The sequence below is a fragment of the Pseudophryne corroboree genome, chromosome 2, assembly GCF_028390025.1.
Source record: "Pseudophryne corroboree isolate aPseCor3 chromosome 2, aPseCor3.hap2, whole genome shotgun sequence".
Lineage (NCBI taxonomy): Eukaryota > Metazoa > Chordata > Amphibia > Anura > Myobatrachidae > Pseudophryne > Pseudophryne corroboree.
Genome location: NC_086445.1, coordinates 649,868,936 through 649,892,779, shown reverse-complemented (window position 1 = coordinate 649,892,779; position 23,844 = coordinate 649,868,936). Strand labels below are relative to the sequence as shown.

Genomic DNA, 23,844 nt, shown 5'->3' with positions numbered 1-23,844 from the left:
TGTAGAAACAACAGTATTCACAGTTGATAATGAGCAGTGACAAATAATACAGTTCCTGGATCACTATAACCATAAAAGGTATCACAGAGCACTGGTAGGTTAAGGAATAGATGTTAAAGTCCTTTGATGGAATAACCTTACGAGGCCTGGCTGTAGTAGTGAAGGTAGCCGAGGAACACGCCAGTAGGTGTATTAGATGAAGCTGGTAACTTGAATAGACTGTTGTAGATACTGGATGGAACCAGCCAGGTGGTAGAGACACGGAGTGAACGCTGAATGGAATCAGCCAGGTGATGAAGACACGGAGTGGATGCTGGATGGAACCAGCCAGGTGATGAAGACACGGAGTGGATGCTGGACGGAACCAGCCAGGTGATGAAGACACGGAGTGAATACTGTAAGATGCTAGGGAGCGTGGAAACAGAAGAGTTGAAAAGAGGTTACCGGTGGTTGTGGATACTGCTGGTAAGTAAGGATCCGCTGGAACAACACCGGCACTTTAAGGAAGCTGGATACTGCTGGAAGCTGACCGCTGGAAGCAGATGGGTTAATAGCTGGAAGCTGGAATAGCCACGGAGGACTGCAGAGTCAGGCTGCACCGCAGGATGGAAGGCAGGTGCGGGTCTCTTAGTGGATACTGGAGACAGGAGATGGAACCTGGAGAAACAACCACAGGAGAGAGAGACTGGAACTAGGTTTGACAACCAAAGCACTGACCATTTCCTGGTTCAGGCACAGGATACTTATACCTGCTGCAATGCAGGCATTGGCTGACCAATCATGCAGATTCCACAGTGCAGCGGATTGGTGGAGATAGAACATGTGACTGGAACCAACATGGCTGCGCCCATGTTAGTACTTGGAGGGAAAGTTGGTTTAGAAAACCATGTGGAAACAGCAGCAATGGCGGCGCCGGCCGCGGAGGACAGGAAACGCCAGACTGACAACTGCACACTGAGACACATGGATGACAGCGGAGGCCGCGGCAGGCATGAGACACCACTCTGACAACCTGCATACTGGAACACAGGAGCGGAGGACGGGAGACGCCATACAGGATTCAAACATGGCGCCGCTGCGACAGCGTCTCAGAGCGACAGGAGGGACATGCAGAGTGTAGACATCAGTAACACAGATGAGATCCAGCCCTGGAACGCTGAGCCAGCCTCAGGAGACATCTAAAAGGCAAATAAACACGGATCGTGACACTTCTTCTTTAAGAAGCTCTTCTATCCTCGACTCATTACCTGTATTAATGGCACCTGTTTGAACTGGTTATCTGTATAAAAGAGACCTGTCCACACCCTCAAACAGTCAGACTGCTACCTCTTCACCATGGCCAAGACCAGAGAGCTGTCTAAGGACACCAGGGACAAAATTGTAGAGCTGCACAAGGCTGGGATGAGCTACTCGACAATAGGCAAGCAGCTTGGTGAGAAGAGATCAACTGTTGGCACAATTATAAAAAAAATGGAAGAAATACAAGATCAATGACAATCTACCTCGACCTGGGGCTCCGTGCAAGATCTCACCTCGTGGGGTATCAATGATCTTGAGAACGGTAAGGAATCAATCCAGAACTACACGGGGGGACCTGGTCAATGACCTCAAGAGAGCTGGGACCACAGTCACAAAGGTTACCCATAAGTAACACACTACGTCGTCATGGATTGAAATCCTACAGTGCCAGAAAGGTCCCCCTGCTTAAGCCAGCACATGTCCAGGCCCGTCTAAAGTTTGCCAGTAACCATCTGGATGATCCAGAGGAGGATTGGGAGAATCTAATGTGGTCAGATGAGAGCAAAATCGAACTTTTTGGTATAAACTCCACACGCCGTGTTTGGAGGGAGAAGAATGATGAATGGCATCCCAAGAACACCATACCCACTGTGAAGCATGGTGGTGGAAACATCATGCTTTGGGGCTGCTTTTCTGCAAAGGGGACAGGACGACTGATCCATATTAAGGAGAGGATGAATGGGGCCATGTATCATGTGATTTTGGGCAAAAATCTCCTCCCTGAGTAAGAGCATTGAAGATGGAAAGTGGCTGGGTCTTCCAGCATGACATTGACCCCAAACACGCTGCACGGGCAACTAAGGAGTGGCTCCGTAAGAAGCATTTCAAGGTCCTGTAGTGGCCTAGCCAGTCTCCAGACCTCAACCCAATAGAAAATCTGTGGAGGGAGTCGAAAGTCTGTGTTGCCCGGTGACAGCCCCAAAACATGACAGATCTAGGGAAGATCTGCATGGAAGAGTGGGCCAAAATACCTGCTACAGTGTGTGCAAACCTGGTCAAGAACTACAGGAAATGTTTGACCTCTGTAATTGCCAACCGAGGTTATATTACAAAGAATTGAGTTAAACTTTTTGATTGTTCAAATATTTATTTTCCACAAGAATATACAAATAAATTGTTAAAAATCATACAATGTGATTTCCTAGGTTTTTTTTTTTCCTTCAGATTCTCTCTCTCACAGTTGAGTGTACCTATGATGGAAATTACAGAGCTCTCTAATCTTTTTAAGTGGGTCAACTTGCACAATTGGTGGCTGTCCAAATAATTTTTTGCCCCACTGTATGTTCACTCCGTTTGCGGAGTAGAAACATCATCTCTGCCATCACCTTGGTGAACACTCTTGGTGCCGTGGAGAGACCAAATGGCAGGGCTTGAAACTGGTAGTGGCAGTAGTGCAGTGCAAACCGTAGATAAGCCTGATGAGGCGGCCAGATCGGAATGTGTAGGTATGCTTCTTTGATATGCAGAGACATCCAGAGACCTGAGATCACCGCTCTCAGAGACTCCATCTTAAATTTGAACACTCGTAAGTACGGGTTCAACGACTTGAGGTTCAAAATCGGCCTTACCGAACCGTCCGGTTTCGGTACTACAAACAGGGTGGAATAATATCCCCTGTTTTGCAGGTGAGGTGGAACTGGAACAATGACCCGAGTCTACCAGTTTTTGAATGGCATCCTGTAAGGTTATACTTGCTTCCTGTGAAACTGGTAAGCCTGATTTTAAGAATCTGTGAGGTGGGAGCTCCTGAAACTTCAGTCTGTAGCCCTGGGAAATAAGATCTATGGCCCAGGGATCCCGGCATGATGTTGTCCAGATGTGACTGAAAATTTTTAGTCGGGCTGCCACCTGCCGGTCTTCCAGGCATCGCGGTCCACCGTCATGCTGAAGGCTTTGAGGAAACAGAACTTGAGCTCTGTTGCTGTGAACCTGCATTTGCTGGTTTTCATGGTTTACCTCTAGCGCCTCTGGTGGCTATAGAACATCTGGTTTTGCCCTTGAACTTGGCAGTCGAAAAGGTCTGTAGTTTAGGTCCTGAGTAAGCCTTCCTGGCTGGGGGAGCTGCGGAAGGAAGATACGTGGACTTACCCGCAGTAGCTTTGGAGATCCATTTGTATAGTTCATCTCCAAATAAGGCGCCTCCTGTGAAGGGTAGGCCTTTCACGCCTTTCCTGGAATCCGCGTCGGCAGTCCACTGGCGTAACCATAAGCCTCTGCGTGCTGACACTGCCATAGCAGTGGTGCATGCATTAAGCAATCCTATTTCTTTTATGGCTTCCACCATACATTTTGTCCTGTATATGTTGCAGGAGTAGAATAATCTCCCCGTTAGGCAAGGTACCTAACCCCTCAATTAGGTTACCCGACCATTTTGTGATGGCCTTCGTAATCCACCCACATGCTATAGTGGGTCTCTGTTCTACCCTCAGCAGCTGTATACAAAGATTTGAGTGTATTCTCAATTCTACGATCAGCCGTGTCTTTTAGGGAGGCTGCACCAGGGACAGGCAATACAATTTTTCGTGACAGCCTGGCTACTGATGCATCCACTGTCGGTGGATTTTGCCATTTTTTTTCTATCCTCAGGAGAAAAGGGAAAAGATGATATCAGCCTTCTAGGGATTTGACATTTCCTATCAGGATTAACCCACGGTTCTTCTTTGACACCGGAAAAGTGACTGAGGATTTCTTTTTTACATTAAAATGAGATTCCTCAGTCTCTTCTGTTACCTTATCAGGGTATGCAGAAGCTCTCTAATAGCTTCTATGAGAGCCTCTATTCCCTGTGACAGAGTAGCCTCCCCCACCTCTGCATCCACCTCCCCCTCCTCCATGTCTGACCCCTCATCATCAGAGTCAGACTGCAGGATATGGGCCAAAGGACGTTTTTGCGGACAAATGGCAGGGGACTGAGACGCTGGTTTGGGTACTGAGTCTCTGTTCATAAACTCAGTCATCGATTGTCTTTAGTATTGAGTCTCTTTCTCATCGCGGGACAATTTTGTGTAAATATTGGAGATCATTCCCCTAATGGAATCCAGCCAAGCTGGTTCTGCCCCGCTAGCCTGGGAGGGTGCACTGCATTGAGTACACTGTAGTCAACCCCCTGGAAAAGAGGAACACTGTGCCTTACAAGAAACACACTCTTTGTCTGACATACTGTGACAGTGACAGCACACACACACACAGGAACAGGTTAAAAGCACAATTAACCCACAAAGAGCCCTTCAAGAGAGACACAGAGATAGCCTGGAGCCAGCACACAGCGCCCTTGCTGCTAATGCCAAGCTTAGCCGGGTTGCAGACTAAGTATCCAGATTGGGGACTTAATACACTAGTCAGCGCTCCCCCCTGCTATGACCCCCTGGTACCACTGAGGTAATCTGGAGTCTCTCCGGAGGAGCTGCGCGTCCCCGTCAGTCAGCGTCTGTGTCCACTACTGAGGGAAAACGGCGCTGGTGAACTGCTGGATCCGCTCATAGTGAAGCCCCGCCCCTTCAATGGCGCGCGGTCTTCCCGCTTTTTTTATACTGGCTGAGGTAATTTTTAATGCTTAAAATGGAGTCAGTTGCCTTTTAAGTTTGTAATCCATGTCTGGGTACTGTGTACACTCGTAGTGTACTTAGACTCAGTTAGTTCCCTCAGAAGCAGTGCATCCGCAGTGTGTACTGAGCCCCAAGACTCCGCCGCCCCCGTAGAAGTCTTGTGTCTCTGTACCCTCATACCGCCATAATGGCTGGCGACCTGCTAACCAGGACGCCTGCTTAATACGCACCACTATTCTTCTGGCTCTGTTAAGGGTGGCAACATGCTGCGGGAATGTACGCTTGTCGTGGTGGGGCATGCAAATAGTTCCCTCAGGAGTTAGTGTCCCGTCAGTGGGGAACGGGACCATTAACCCTTCAAGAGGCTGGGTCCTCCTTACCCCCCCCCCCTACCTCCCCCATGTCCCACAAAGCAGGCAGGCTGGTGCCATCCAGTCCTGCCTGAAAATAACAAACAGATAAAATAAATGGAGCTTCCATGCGACGTGACCGGCTCCTCCGGGCACATTTTCTAAACTGAATCTGGTAGGCGGGGCATAGAGGAAGGAGCCAGCGCACACTATCAAATTTTTAAAGTGCCCAAGACTCCTAGTGGACCCATCTATACCCCATGGCACTAAATGGATTCCCAGTATCCTATGGGACATAAGAGAAATGGGAGATATTTGTATTACAATTTACTTTTTTAGCTCTCTTTTTTATATGAATGTTTTGTTTTTATGTGATTTTATTTGTTTTGTAATGTGTGTTAATGATGTGAAAAATTCTAATATAAAGTATTAAATCTAAAAACCTAGTTCAGACCTGGCCAACCTGTTGCTTTCCAGTTATTGTGAAACTGCAAGTTCCAGCATACCCTCCCACCAGTCAGCTGGTATATCATGTAGGGATTTGTAGTTTCACAACAGCTTGAGAGCCACAGGTTGGCCCAGCCTGTTCTAGATGAAGTGTGTGCTGCTTAAAGATCATTGCAGAGTCCTTAAAGCATAAGGTTTTAAATCAATCCCCTCCTCTATACGTCCGTGATACATGTTCTACCTCAATCACTGTTACTTCTTTTGTAGACCCATATTTTTTGGGATCACCTTTCCTTGTTTAGTGCCTTATTCTGTATTCATTTCTTAAAGGATATATTTAAATGTTTTATGGGGTGATATTCAATGAGTTAATGTAGATAACTGTATTTACCAAGCATGCACCATTCCTTTGATACTCAGTGCTCCCTGACGGCTTTAACAGTCCCACATGCTACTCTCAAGTCATTTAATATAAATGGAAGGTTCACAGGGGAAAGTGTATGGTGCTTCCAAACTTGGTTTATTAAAGCCAACAGTCAGTGGCAAACGCAGGATTTCCATGGGGGGGGGGGGTTTCCAAACGTGTGTGTGTATATATCTCTGGTAAAAAAGGCAGGGGTACACATATTTTATCAAAAAACTCTAATGGTGCAAAATTACAGGATACCAACGTGTCGTGGCTACGGGCCCCGAAACGTTGATATGCTGTGACTTTGCATCATTACAATTTCTTGACAAAATCTCTGATTGCCCCTGGCTTTTTTACCGGTATTACAATTAATTACAGAGGGCACTTGAGTATCATTTTGCATGTCAGGAGTGCTGGACTGCCATACATACACATACAGTAGCATACTTACAAACACAGCATACATACATACATACATACATACATACATACATACATACACACACAGTATAGATACACACACACACACACACACACACACTCTACATGCACACAGCACACACAGTATACATGCACACTTACACAGTATACATGCACACAGCATACATACATACATACATACATACATACATACATACATACACACAGCACATACATACACACACTATACATGCACAAAGACACACACACACACACACACACTATTCATGCACACATACATACGCAAAGTATACATGCACACAGACATACACACCGTATACATGCACACAGCACACATACATACACAAAGTATACATGCACACAGACATGCACACAGTATACATGCATACAGCACAGACATACACACAGTATACATGCACACAGCACATACATACACACAGTATACATGCACACAGACATACACACAGAATACATGCACACAGCACATAAATACACACAGTATACATGCACACAGCACATACATACACACAGTATACATGCACACAGACATACACAAAGTATACATGCACACAGCACAGACATACACACAGTATACATGCACACAGCACATACACACAGCACAGACATACACACAGTATATATGCACACAGCACATACATACACACAGTATACATGCACACAGCACAGACATACACACAGTATACATGCACACAGCACATACATACACACAGTATACATGCACACAGCACATACATACACACAGTATACATGCACACAGACATACACACAGTATACATGCACACAGCAGACATACACACAGTATATATGCACACAGCACATACATACACACAGTATACATGCACACAGCACATACATACACACAGTATACATGCACAGACATACACAAAGTATACATGCACACAGCACATACATACACACACACTATATATGCACACTACACACAGTATACATACACACATACACAGTATACATGCACACAGCCCACATACATACACAAAGTATACATGCACACAGAGATACACACAGTATACATGCACACAGCACATACATACACACAGTATACATGCACACAGACATACACACAGTATACATGCACACAGACATACACACAGTATACATGCACACAGCACATACATACACACAGCACATACATACACACACTATACATGCACACAGCGCACACAGTATACATGCGCACACATACATACACAAAGTATACATGCACACAGCACATACATACACACAGTATACATGCACACAGCACAGACATACACACAGTATACATGCACACAGCACAGACATACACACAGTATACATGCACACAGACATACACACAGTATACATGCACACAGACATACACACAGTATACATGCACACAGCACATACATACACACAGCACATACATACACACACTATACATGCACACAGCGCACACAGTATACATGCGCACACATACATACACAAAGTATACATGCACACAGCACATACATACACACAGTATACATGCACACAGCACAGACATACACACAGTATACATGCACACAGCACAGACATACACACAGTATACATGCACACAGCACAGACATACACACAGTATACATGCACACAGCACAGACATACACACAGTATACATGCACACAGCACAGACATACACACAGTATACATGCACACAGCACATACATACACACAGTATACATGCACACAGCACATACATACACACAGTATACATGCACACAGACATACACACAGTATACATGCACACAGCAGACATACACACAGTATATATGCACACAGCACATACATACACACAGTATACATGCACACAGCACATACATACACACAGTATACATGCACAGACATACACAAAGTATACATGCACACAGCACATACATACACACACACTATATATGCACACTACACACAGTATACATACACACATACACAGTATACATGCACACAGCCAACATACATACACAAAGTATACATGCACACAGAGATACACACAGTATACATGCACACAGCACATACATACACACAGTATACATGCACACAGACATACACACAGTATACATGCACACAGACATACACACAGTATACATGCACACAGCACATACATACACACAGCACATACATACACACACTATACATGCACACAGCGCACACAGTATACATGCGCACACATACATACACAAAGTATACATGCACACAGCACATACATACACACAGTATACATGCACACAGCACAGACATACACACAGTATACATGCACACAGCACAGACATACACACAGTATACATGCACACAGCACAGACATACACACAGTATACATGCACACAGCACAGACATACACACAGTATACATGCACACAGACATACACACAGTATACATGCACACAGCACATACATACACACAGTATACATGCACACAGCACATACATACACACAGTATACATGCACACAGCACAGACATACACACAGTATACATGCACACAGCACAGACATACACACAGTATACATGCACACAGACATACACACAGTATACATGCACACAGCACATACATACACACAGTATACATGCACACAGCACATACATACACACAGTATACATGCACACAGCACATACATACACACAGTATACATGCACACAGCACATACATACACACAGTATACATGCACACAGCACATACATACACACAGTATACATGCACACAGCACAGACATACACACAGTATACATGCACACAGCACAGACATACACACAGTATACATGCACACAGACATACACACAGTATACATGCACACAGCACATACATACACACAGTATACATGCACACAGCACATACATACACACAGTATACATGCACACAGCACAGACATACACACAGTATACATGCACACAGCACATACATACACACAGTATACATGCACACAGCACATACATACACACAGTATACATGCACACAGACATACACACAGTATACATGCACACAGCAGACATACACACAGTATATATGCACACAGCACATACATACACACAGTATACATGCACACAGCACATACATACACACAGTATACATGCACAGACATACACAAAGTATACATGCACACAGCACATACATACACACACACTATATATGCACACTACACACAGTATACATACACACATACACAGTATACATGCACACAGCCCACATACATACACAAAGTATACATGCACACAGAGATACACACAGTATACATGCACACAGCACATACATACACACAGTATACATGCACACAGACATACACACAGTATACATGCACACAGACATACACACAGTATACATGCACACAGCACATACATACACACAGCACATACATACACACACTATACATGCACACAGTATACATGCGCACACATACATACACAAAGTATACATGCACACAGCACATACATACACACAGTATACATGCACACAGCACAGACATACACACAGTATACATGCACACAGCACAGACATACACACAGTATACATGCACACAGACATACACACAGTATACATGCACACAGACATACACACAGTATACATGCACACAGCACATACATACACACAGCACATACATACACACACTATACATGCACACAGCGCACACAGTATACATGCGCACACATACATACACAAAGTATACATGCACACAGCACATACATACACACAGTATACATGCACACAGCACAGACATACACACAGTATACATGCACACAGCACAGACATACACACAGTATACATGCACACAGCACAGACATACACACAGTATACATGCACACAGCACAGACATACACACAGTATACATGCACACAGCACAGACATACACACAGTATACATGCACACAGCACATACATACACACAGTATACATGCACACAGACATACACACAGTATACATGCACACAGCAGACATACACACAGTATATATGCACACAGCACATACATACACACAGTATACATGCACACAGCACATACATACACACAGTATACATGCACAGACATACACAAAGTATACATGCACACAGCACATACATACACACACTATATATGCACACTACACACAGTATACATACACACATACACAGTATACATGCACACAGCCCACATACATACACAAAGTATACATGCACACAGAGATACACACAGTATACATGCACACAGCACATACATACACACAGTATACATGCACACAGACATACACACAGTATACATGCACACAGACATACACACAGTATACATGCACACAGCACATACATACATACACACAGCACATACATACACACACTATACATGCACACAGCGCACACAGTATACATGCGCACACATACATACACAAAGTATACATGCACACAGCACATACATACACACAGTATACATGCACACAGCACAGACATACACACAGTATACATGCACACAGCACAGACATACACACAGTATACATGCACACAGCACAGACATACACACAGTATACATGCACACAGCACAGACATACACACAGTATACATGCACACAGACATACACACAGTATACATGCACACAGCACATACATACACACAGTATACATGCACACAGCACATACATACACACAGTATACATGCACACAGCACATACATACACACAGTATACATGCACACAGCACATACATACACACAGTATACATGCACACAGCACAGACATACACACAGTATACATGCACACAGCACAGACATACACACAGTATACATGCACACAGACATACACACAGTATACATGCACACAGCACATACATACACACAGTATACATGCACACAGCACAGACATACACACAGTATACATGCACACAGCACAGACATACACACAGTATACATGCACACAGCACATACATACACACAGTATACATGCACACAGCACATACATACACACAGTATACATGCACACAGCACAGACATACACACAGTATACATGCACACAGCACAGACATACACACAGTATACATGCACACAGACATACACACAGTATACATGCACACAGCACAGACATACACACAGTATACATGCACACAGCACATACATACACACAGTATACATGCACACAGCACATACATACACACAGTATACATGCACACAGCACATACATACACACAGTATACATGCACACAGCACATACATACACACAGTATACATGCACACAGCACATACATACACACAGTATACATGCACACAGCACATACATACACACAGTATACATGCACACAGCACAGACATACACACAGTATACATGCACACAGCACAGACATACACACAGTATACATGCACACAGACATACACACAGTATACATGCACACAGCACAGACATACACACAGTATACATGCACACAGCACACATACATACACACAGTATACATGCACACAGCACAGACATACACACAGTATACATGCACACAGCACAGACATACACACAGTATACATGCACACTGCATACATACACAAACAGTATACATGCATACATACCACACACACACACACACACACACACCATCCACATGCTACTAACACTGCAGCAGTTACAGGAACAGCATGTACCTCTTCTAGCCAGCATATTTTATTAAAGACCACAGGCCTCTCCTTCACCCCCGAGATATGAGAAAAGCACATGGAGTCAGTGACAGCATCATACAGCTACTGCCCAGTGGGTTGGTTCTATATCGGAGTGGGAGAAGGGACCTTGTGACGTACCTAGGGGAGGAGACACGTCACCAGGGGGAGGAGCTACGGCCAAACAGGGTACCCGAAAAGTACCCTCGCGGGCTCGCTTCGCTCGCCACGCTTCGGGCTCGGTGGCTCGCTTCGCTCGCCACCTAATTACTAAAGGTAATAGTTGGTGGCGGGGATAGTAGAGCAACTGTCCCACTGGCCTAGCTCCTCCCCCTTGTGTCGTGGCTCCTCCCCCTTACGGAAAAGGTCCCTTAGGCCACTTGGATCTAGCCTCAACCCTGCCCAGTGTCCTCACCAGGCTCTCTGTCTCTTTCAATACCCCACATGCTGCCTGAGAGGAGCTGCGCGCTGTCGTAGCAGCTCCCCCTACAGGCACCCAGCAGCAAGCTTCTCTCACTGGTACAGTAGTGTATGGAGGGAGCTGCTGCAGCCGCCGTGGGTGCCCTCAGTCTGCCTGTGCTCCTCCTTACTGTACACACACACAAGAAACATCGGTTAGCAGCGCAGATGGTTCGGCGGCCAGGGTTTTTTTTCTAGATACTCAGAAACCCCCCCTGCGTGCGCGTATGACAGTCGATAGAGCTGTTTGTGCCACGGTAAGTACTGTTTTGTATTTTGTATTAACGCTTCTTTAATAAATACCTGTACTGCTTGCAGGTCCTGTACCAGTGGAGGGGAGTGATGACTTAAAGCTTATGTCACAAAACATTCTACATGTTGTTTTGCCACAACTACAACTAGACACTACATCAAACAACACACTAGTACACTGCGGCACCACAAAGGTGTTCTTGACTCACTTGATGGTAAGAAATTCTGTTATCTTTTTATACGATTCTGAAGTAAATATTACGGTGTATTCTGTTAGTGTTTACATTTATTTAAAATATTGTGTGTGTGTATATATATATATATATATATATATATATATATATATAAAATGCCTGATGGGTATTGCATAAAAAAGAAAACAACAAAAAAAAATCTTGACCTTGTATCGTCTTTTTTTTTTTAATAAAGATTTTTCTTATTATTAGAGCTTCATTTGTGCCATAAATCAAACAGTACAGCAAGACAATAACAGTAGATAATGTCAAAGCATATCACAGAGGACAATGACAAAGACATTCACAAACAGAACACAGTATCATAGCAGTAAATAGTCAAGTACAATAACAAAATAAAATATAAACAAAGAAAAGTGTCTCCGGAGAAGATAATAATAATAATGCATTCAGATCATAGAAAATAGGATTTTAATACCTACCAGTAAATCTTTTTCTCATAGTCCATAATGGATATTGGGGAAATCTAGTACGATGGGGTATAGACGGGGTCCAAAGGAGCAAGTGCACTATAAAATTCTTCAACTGGGTGTTCTGGATCCTCCCATCTATGCCCCCTCCCACAGGCAGTTATAGGTAAAAAAAGGTGCCTGAAGGAGAAAGAACATATATGAGAGAAGGAAATATGATAAAGAGTGGTGAGATTTACAAACCAGCACACCACTAATAACAACAGCTGAACAGGTAACTACATAACAAGAACCTGCAGAAAAGTCAACGCATTGAGGCGGGCGCCCAATATCACTTATGGACTACGAGAAAAGTATTTACCAGTAGGTATTAAAATCCTATTTTCTCATATGTCCTAGAGGATGCTGGGGATGCTTCAAGAACCATGGGGTATAGACGGGATCCGCAGGAGACATGGGCACTTTAAGACTTTAAAAGGGGTGTGAACTGGCTCCTCCCTCTATGCCCCTCCTCCAGACTCCAGTTAGATTCTGTGCCCAGTGAGACTGGATGCACACTGGGGAGCTCTCCAGAGTTTCTCAGAACAAGATTTTATGTTAGGTTTATTATTTTCAGGGAGACCTGCTGGCAACAGGCTCCCTGCATCGTGGGACTGAGGGGAGAGAAGCAGACCTACTTCTGTGAGTTTCAAGGCTCTGCTTCTTAGGCTACTGGACACCATTATCTCCAGAGGGTCTGATCGCTAGGTACGCCTAGATGCTTGTTCCCGGAGCCACGCCATCAACCCCCTTGCAGAGCCAGAAGTCTGAAGCCAGGTGAGTAGAAGAAGATCAGAAGACTTCAGTGACGGCAGAAGATTTCAGTGACGGCTTTTGAGGTACTGCGCAGCGGGCGCGTTGCGCGCCATGCTCTCACATACAAAATGGCACTGCAGGGCGCAGGGGGGGCGCCCTGGGCAGCATAAAACCTCAAATAGCAACTGGCACAAGTGTATACAGTGCCTGGGCACTAAATACAGACCCCCGCCAGTATAAAGATGTAAAAATAAGCGGGACTGAAGCGTGCCATTAACGGGGCGTGGCTTAGCCCTCACAGCTCTGACCAGCGCCATTTTCTCTGCAGAGATGCTGAGCCTGGCCTCCCACACTACTGTACAAGTAACAGGGTGCAAAACGGAGGGGGGGGGGGCACAAGTGATTTGGTGCTATTTTATTGAATGTAAAAGTGCTAACAGGTCTGGGCAGTATATTACTCGCTTCAGAACCGGGATATACGCTGGGTTGTGAGCTGGCAGAACTCCCTCTGTGTTTCTCTAACAGGCTTTGCTTTGGGTCTGTCTCCTATAGCCCCAGTGTGATTGTGGGTGTCGGTAAACGCGTGTCGGCATGTCTGAGGCTGAGTGCTCTACCCAGGAGGAGGCTGGAGTGGGGACAGAAAAGGCTGTGGGAGTGACCGTGTCGGCACCGCCGATGGCTGATTGGGTAAATATGTTGAGTGTTTTGAATGCAAATGTGGCTCGGTTGACTAAGAGATTAGATAAATCTGAGTCTAAGAACCAGACATGGAGGAAATCCATGGAGGATGCATTGTCGCAGGCTCAGACCCCTTCGGGGTCACAGAAACGTGCATTTACCCAGATAGCTGATACCGACACAGACTCTGATTCCAGTGTCGACTATAGTGATGCCAGATTAAATCCTAAACTGGCTAAGAGCATTCAGTACATGATTGTGGCGATAAAAGACGTATTACATATCACGGAGGACCCTGCTGATCCTGATACAAGGGTCTGTATGTTTAAAGGAAAGAAACCTGAGGTAACGTTTCCTCCCTCTCATGAACTGAACGCTCTTTTTGAAAAAGCTTGAGAAAATCCTGACAAGAGGGTATAGGTTCCCAAAAGAATTCCAGTGGCATATCCGTTCCCCCCTGGGGACAGGGAAAAGTGGGAGTCAACCCCCACTGTAGACAAAGCTCTATCGCGGCTGTCCAAAAAGGTAGCGCTTCCATCTCCTGACACGGCAGACCTAAAGTATCCTGCGGATCGTAAGCAGGAAAATACACTAAAATCCATTTATGTCACTACAGGTACGCTGCTCAGGCCTGCCGTTGCTTAGGGATGGGTGAGTAGCGCTATTGAAAAGTGGGCAGATAACTTGTCATCTGAGATAGATACCCTAGACAGGGATAGCTTGCTTTTGACTCTGGGTCATATCAGGGATGCTGCAGCATATTTAAAAGAAGCTGCGAGGGATATTGGTCTTTTGGGATCAAGGGCCAATGCCATGGCAGTCTCGGCTAGGAGGGCATTGTGGATTCATCAATTGAATGCTGATGCTGACTCTAAGAAGACTATGGAGTCTCTACCGTTTAACGGTAGTGTCTTGTTTGGTGACGGCCTCACTGACCTGGTATCTACGGCTACCGCGGGTAAGTCATCATTTTTACCTTATGTTCCTGCACAACAAAAGAAAACGCCCCACTATCAGATGCAGTCCTTTCGGCCCAATAAATTAAAAAAAGGACGAGGATTCTCCTTCCTTGCTGCGAGAGGAAGAGGAAAAGGTCACAGGCTGTGGCAAGTTCCCAAGAACAGAAGTCCTCTCTGGCTTCTAACAAATGCACCGCATGACGCTGGGGCTCCTCTGCGGGAGTCCGCACCAGTGGGGGTACATCTCAAACTCTTCAGTCAGATCTGGGTTCACTTGGGCCTGGATCCTTGGATATTAGAAATAGTAACCCAAGGGTACAAATTAGAGTTTCAAGACGTGACCCCTCACCAATTTTTCAAATCGGCCTTGCCAGCTTCTCTTCCAGAAAGGGAGGTAGTATGCGCTGTGATACTAAAGCTGTGTCAAAATCAAGTCATTGTCACAGTACCCCCGTCACAACAGGGGGAGGGCTTTTATTCGAGTCTGTTCGTGGTACCGAAGCCGGATGGCTCAGTCAGACCGATTCTGAACCTAAAATCCCTCAATTTCTTTCTTAAAAAAATTCTAATTCAAGATAGAATCTCTCAGAGCAGTGATCTCCAGTCTGGAGGAGGGGGATTTTATGGTGTCGGTCGACATAAAGGATGCCTACTTACACGTCTCCATATATCCTCCACATCAGGCTTACCTGAGGTTTGCGGTTCAATATTGTCATTACCAATTTCAGACGTTGTCGTTTGGTCTGTCCACAGCTCCGAGGATTTTCACCAAGGTTATGGCGGAAATTATGGTTTTCCTGCGCAAGCAGGGAATCACAATTATTCCATATTTGGACGATCTCCTCATAAAGGCGAGATCCAAGGAGCAATTGCTGAAAAAGCGCTCTCCCTGACGATTCTGCAACAACATGGTTGGCTCTTAAACTTGCCAAAATCACAGTTGGTTCCGACGACACGGCTGTCGTTCCTGGGTATGATTCTGGATACAGAATTACAGAGAGTTTTTCTTCCAGTGGAAAAGGCTCTGGAAATACAGAACATGGTAAAACAGATTCTGAAACCAGCAAGAGTGTCGATTCTTCAATGCACTCGGTTGCTGGGGAAGATGGTGGCGGCCTACGAGGCCATTCAGTATGGCGGGTTCCATGCCAGGGTGTTTCAGTGGGACCTGTTGGACAAGTGGTCCGGGTCTCACCTGGACATGCACCAGAAAATAGTCCTATCTTCCAGGACCAGGATCTCCCTCCTGTGGTGGCTGCACAGTTCTCACCTTCTGTAGGGACGCAGGTTTGGGATTCAGGATTGGATCCTGGTGACCACAGATGCAAGTCTTCGAGGCTGGGGAGCAGTCACACAGGGGAAACATTTTCAGGGAAAATGGTCAAGCCAGAAAGCTTGTCTGCACATAAACATTCTGGAATTAAGGGCCATTTACAATGGCATTCTGCAAGCGGATCATCTTCTTCGCGGTCTGCCCGTCTTGATTCAGTCAGACAACATAACAGCAGTGGCGTACATAAACCGCCAGGGTGGAACAAAGAGCAGAGCGGCAATGGCCGAGGCCACGAAAGTTCTTCGCTGGGCGGAGAGACATGCAAGCGCTCTGTCAGCAGTCTTCATTCCAGGAGTGAACAACTGGGAAGCAGACTTCCTCAGCAGACACGATCTCCATCCAGGAGAGTGGGGTCTTCATCAAGAGGTCTTCGCAGAAGTGACAAGTCGTTGGGGAACTCCTCAAATAGACATGATGGCATCCCGCCTCAACAAGAAACTTCAGAGATATTGTTCCAGGTCGAGCGACCCTCAAGCAATAGTGGTGGCCGCCCTAGTGACACTGTTGGGTGTTTCCGTCGGTCTATGTGTTCCCTCCACTTCCACTCATTCCAAAGGTGATAAAGATTATAAGAAGAACAAGGGTTCAGGCGATCCTCATTGTTCCAGATTGGCCAAAGAGGGCCTGGTATCCAGATCTTCAGGAGTTGCTCATAGAAGATCCCTGGCCTCTTCCTCTACGGGATCAGGACTTACCGCGGCTGGCAAATCCTAGCCCAGAAGGGTATGCCCAGTGAAGTCATTCCCACACTTCTTCAGGCTAGAAAAGAAGTAACGGCAAAGCATTACCACCATATTTGGAGGAAATATATATCTTGGTGTGAATCCAAGAAGGCTCCTACGGAAGAATTTCAGCTGGGGTGTTTGCTCCATTTTTTGCAAGCAGGTGTGGATGCGGGTCTAAAGTTAGGCTCTTTTAAGGTACAAACTTCGGCCTTATCAATCTTCTTTCAGAAAGAATTGGCCTCCCTTCCAGAAGTTCAGACCTTCGTGAAAGGCGTGCTGCACATCCAACCTCCATTTGTGCCCCCTGTGGCAACATGGGATCTTAATGTGGCATTGCAGTTCCTGCAATCTCATTGGTTTTAACCTTTACATAAGGTTGAGTTAAAATTCCTTACTTGGAAAGTAGTCATGTTGTTGGCCTTGGCATCCGCAAGACGGGTATCTGAGTTGGCGGCTTTGTCTCACAAAAGCCCCTATTTAATCTTCCATGCTGATAGAGCGGAATTGAGAACTCTTCAGCAATTTCTGCCAAAAGTGGTTTCATCATTTCACGTAAACCAGCCTATTGTGGTGCCAGTGGCTACTGACGCCTTGGCGGAATCGAAGTCTCTCGATGTGGTCAGAGTTTTGAAAATCTATGTCGCCCGATCGGCGCAGATTAGGAAAACAGAGGCTCTGTTTGTCTTGTGGGCTCCCAACAAGATAGGGGCTCCTGCTTCCAAGCAGTCTATTGCGCGCTGGATCTATAATACGATTCAGCAGGCTCATTCTATGGCAGGATTGCCGTTACCGAAATCAGTGAAAGCCCATTCTACCAGAAAGGTGGGCTCATCCTCGGCGGCTGCCCGAGGGGTCTCGGCATTACAGCTTTGCCGAGCTGCTACTTGGTCAGGTTCAAACACCTTTGCGAAGTTTTACAAGTTTGATACCCTGGCTGAGGAGGACCTCTTGTTTGGTCAATCGGTGCTGCAGAGTCATCCGCACTCTCCCGCCCGTTCTAGAGCTTTGGTATAAACCCCATGGTTCTTGAAGCATCCCCGGCATCCTCTAGGACGTATGAGAAAATAGGATTTTAATACCTACAGGTAAATCCTTTTCTCTTAGTCCGTAGAGGATGCTGGGCGCACGTCCCAGTGTGTACTGTATCTGCAGTTTGGTTATGGTAACACTCATGTTGAGTTAAGTACAGTCAGTCTGTGGCTGATGTTGGTCATGCTGTTGCATGCGTTGTTGTTGAATGCCATGTTGTACGGCGTGTTTGAGGTGTGAGCTGGTATGTATCTCACCTTAGTTTTAAAAAATAAATAAATCCTTTTCCTCGAAATGTCCGTCTCCCTGGGCACAGTTCCTATAACTGGAGTCTGGAGGAGGGGCATAGAGGGAGGAGCCAGTTCACACCCCTTTTAAAGTCTTAAAGTGCCCATGTCTCCTGCGGATCCCGTCTATACCCCATGGTTCTTGAAGCATCCCCAGCATCCTCTACGGACTAAGAGAAAAGGATTTACCGGTAGGTATTAAAATCCTATTTTCTCTAGTATCCATAAGGAATATTGGGGAAATATTGTACGATGGGGATGTCCCAAAGCTTTGAAGTAGGACAACACTTTTTTCTGCGCATCATAGAGCATGAACAAAGAATCCGTCTTTCTGATCCGAGCGTTCTCTTGACATAGATTTTCAAGGTTCGCACAGCATCTAATGCCTCCGGAGGAGCAGAAGCATCAGAACTGGATGGAATCACAATAGGCTGATTCAAGTGAAACGCAGAGACAGCCTTTGGCAGGAACTGCTGTCTTGTCCGGAGCTCTGCTCTGTCCTCGTAAAAGACCAAGGGGTATATTTACTAACATTCGTAATTTTCGGAAAAAGGTCAAAGTTCAATCACGAATGACATCGAAAGTGTAAAACTGCAACTTTTTGAATTTATTACGCCTAATTTACTAAGCTGTCGTATTCGGATTTTTCATTTGTTCCGATGTCGATGTCATTCGTGTTTTTTTCCCGTTTTTTACGGCAGTGATTAGCAAAACACTGCCGACTTTATCACAATGAATCTCGGCCGGATCTGTGTGATCCGTGCTGGGGTTAATTTTTTTATTTTTTTTTAAATAAACACTGTAAAACGGTGAAAAAAAATGCGTGGGGTCCCCCCTCCTAAGCATAATAACTTTGTAGTCAGCGGTTGACCAAAAGTGACCTCACCGCTCACCACAAAGTTCCCACCATTGGTTACAATGGAGAGCATAGGCGCTACATTGTAACACTGCCGCGTGCTGCCTGTCAGTCAGTACAGGAGCACACAGCCGATCAGGAGGGTGCTACAACGTGGCGCTCCCTGATTGGCTGAAGAAACCCACTTAGACATCAGTCAGAGTGGGTTTCTGGCATTCGGGGAAAGGGGACCCGTGTGAAAACATGGGTCCCCTTTCAGTGCGTGGCTCGGGTATCCGTTTTATTTTTTTAATCAAGTACGTGGATTACAAAAGGATTATCCGAGGAGCCTGGTACCCTGGATCTGGTGAGTAGAATTTATTCAACAGGTACCCCATGGATTCTACTGGAGAAGAGGACCGACCCTCGTGTGAACATAAGGTAAGTATGTATGTATGTATGTTTGTGTGGATGCATGTAATAAAACTTTACTTTCAAGGTGTGTGTGTCTTGTCTTTTTTGGGGTATTTTTTTAGTAGTAGTACTACAGGTACCAGCGGGCCCGTTTTTCTGCCGCATGCTGGTACTTGTGGTTCTCCAAGTACCAGCATGCGGGGGTGGCTTGCTGGGCCTTGTAGTACTGCTACTAAAAACAATATCTTTTCATTTTCACAAAAGGCTATCAGCCCCCCATCCGCAGCCAATTGGATGGGGGGGACAGCCTCGGGCTTCACCCCTGGCCCTTGGGTGGCTGGGGGGGGGGGACCCCTTGATTGAAGGGGTCCCCACTCCCCCAGGGTACCCCGGCCAGGGGTGACTATTTGGATTTTTGATGCCACGGCCGCAGGGCACTATATAAAAGTGACCCCCGGCTGTGGCATTATCTGTCCAGCTAGTGGAGCCCGGTGCTGGTTTTAGAAATACGGGGGACCCCTACTCTTTTTGTCCCCCGTATTTTTGGAACCAGGACCTGGCGCAGAGCCCGATGCTGGTTGCTTAAATATGGGGGAACCCCTGTCATTTTTTTCCCCATATTTCTGCAACCAGGATCGGCTCAAAGAGCCCGAGGCTGGTTATGCTTAGGAGGGGGGACCCCACGCAAATTTTTTTCAGAAAAGAAACACTTTCCCACCCCTTCCCACTGATATACATGCACGGATCTCATGGATCTCTGCATACTATACAATCACGGATTAAAAAAGCTGGTCTGTTTTTTTTTAGCACTTCTTTACGAGTTTTGACCGATGGTGTATTCATTCGTATTTTTTTCTTGGACTTCCAAAAAATTACGAATGCCCTCATCACTGCCGTGATTATTGCTTAGTAAATTACCGAGATGACACTTTGATGAAAAAACGGCATCTCGGTCAAAATCGGGACCTTAGTAAATATACCCCCAAGTATGGACCTTTACACGACAAGGTCCCCAATTCTGAGACACGGCAAGCAGAAGCCAGGGCCAGTAACATCACCGCCTTCCACGTGAGGTACCTGTCTTCTACCATCATCAGAGGTTCAAACCAGGAGGACTGCAGGAAAGCCAATACCACAGGCGGATACATGCGTTCCTCGCACCAAAAGACATATCTTCTCCAGATATGATGATAGTGTTTTGACGTCACAGGTTTCCTGGTCTGAACCATGGTAGCAACCTTCTTGGAAAGGCCCTTGTGAGCTAGGATGTTCCGTTCAACCTCCATGCCGTCAAATGAAGATCACTTCTTAGTGGTAGAGGCCAAGGGACTTGTCTAGAAGATCCGCGGCCAATCCAGGGCAATCAGAATTGCCTGGACTCTTTGATTCCTGATTCGCTTGAGCACCCTTGGGAGCAATGGAATCAGAGGAAAGAGGTAGACCAGCCGGTAAGGCCAAGGCGACGCCAGTGCATTCACTGCCCTCACCCAAGGGTCCCTGGTCCTTGAGCAATACCAGGGAAGTTTCTTGTTGAGACGAGAAGCCATCATGTGTAATTGTGGACAACCTCACCGGTCGATGATCTGGTGAAACACCAGATAGTGGAGTCCCCACTCCCCCGGTTGGAGATGGTGATGACTCAGGAAGTCCGCTTCCCAGTTGTCCACACCAGGAATGAAGATTGCTGACATTGTTTTTGCATTTGTTTCCACCCAGAGGAGTATTTTTGACACCTCTTGCATTCAGGCCCTGCTCTTTGCCCCCCCCCTTAACGATTGATATATGCCACAGCCGTGGCATTGTCCGACTGTATCTGGATCGCGTGATCTTTGAGCAGAGGAGAGGCCTGAATCAGAGCATTGTCGATCGCCCGAAGTTCCAGAATGTTGATTGGAAGGAGGGCTTTGTGGTCTGACCACCTGCCCTGGAACTGCGCCCCTTGGGTGACAGTTCCTCATCCCCGTAAACTCGCATCCGTCGTGAGGAGAGTCCAATCTTGAATCCCGAAACTCTGGCCTTCCAGTAGATTGAGGACTGTAGCCACCACAGGAGGGAAATCCTGGCCTGAGGTGACAGCCGAATCATCCAGTGCATCTTTAGATGTGATCCGGACCACTTGCTCAGGAGATCCAACTGAAATGTTCTGGCATGGAATCTCCCATACTGGATCGCCTCGTATGAGGCAACCATCTTTCCCAACAATCTTATACAATGGTGGACGGACACTCGAGTAGGTCGGAGCACCATGTGGACCATCTTCTGAAGTGTTTTTGCCTTGTCCTCTGGTAGAAACACGTTTTGAAGGAAAAGGATGGAAATTGGACTTGGGGTGACGCACTTAAAGCTAAATATTCACAAAATTAAAATATAACTTTTATTTCCATCTTAATAAAAGAGCCAAAAACTGAAAATTTGAAAATAAAAAAAAAGACAAGTGTGGGACACAGTGCAACATATAATATTAAAAAACACACTCTTTTAATCCACTGTGTTGTGCAATGTCTTATATGGGTAGTAAGATTATCTCAGGTTCTATGACCTTAATAAGAATTAGTTGGTGCCGTCAGAATTTCAATCTCAGTATTTAGTCTGGGCTTATTAAATGCAAACTTGCCGGGAATACACATAAATATGATGTTAATTATTAAGTTGATATTAAATGGATTCCCTGTGACTGGTCGGCTGGTGTTTTCAATTTCTACTGTCAATACCACTAGATTGACATGTGCATATGGTATGCATCACTGGAGAATAGATACTTTATGCCAATATGTATTCCAGGGCATATTATTTAAAGCATCTATACCTTAATTCATATAAATTGTTGGTTCACGTTCTCAGTCTCTGCTGTCAACGCACTCCTAATCTGCCCCTATAAGAGATAACTTGTGTATGTCAATGGCTGACTAACCTTCTCAATGTCTACAGTCAGCGTCTTTGACTTATCATTTGCATGGTACCAATATTCATATGCTTCTATGGTCATAGGATATACAATTCTATACTAAATAAAATGCATAGGTTTGCATATAATATCAATCAGCGCTCTCAGTCTCTGCAGTCAGCGCTTAGAAGCGTTCTACTATTGGAAAATTTCTAAGGACAGCTTTCAAATATGAAATAGGGCAAAACTTCTCATTTATAGTGGCTTCTTTTTACCAGTATGATATTCACACCAATACACAGAAACCTCCTAGTGTATACATCAAGTGTCTCTGATAATCAGCGCTCTTAGTCTCTGCTGTCAGCGCTTGAAATTATTCCATAAGTAAACACATTTTTTTATAACAGAGACAACTTTTAGATA

General features: G+C 45.4%; 1 protein-coding gene across 1 annotated transcript in view; it reads left to right on the top strand.

Moving 5' to 3' along the window:
* Positions 1-23,844, top strand: part of MYO19 (myosin XIX) — a 450,559-nt gene that overhangs the window by 361,092 nt on the left and 65,623 nt on the right. The window contains exon 20 of the mRNA XM_063955000.1: positions 12,885-13,033. Within this exon, the coding sequence (XP_063811070.1) occupies positions 12,885-13,033 (149 nt within the window). The remainder of the gene's footprint in view (positions 1-12,884; positions 13,034-23,844) is intronic.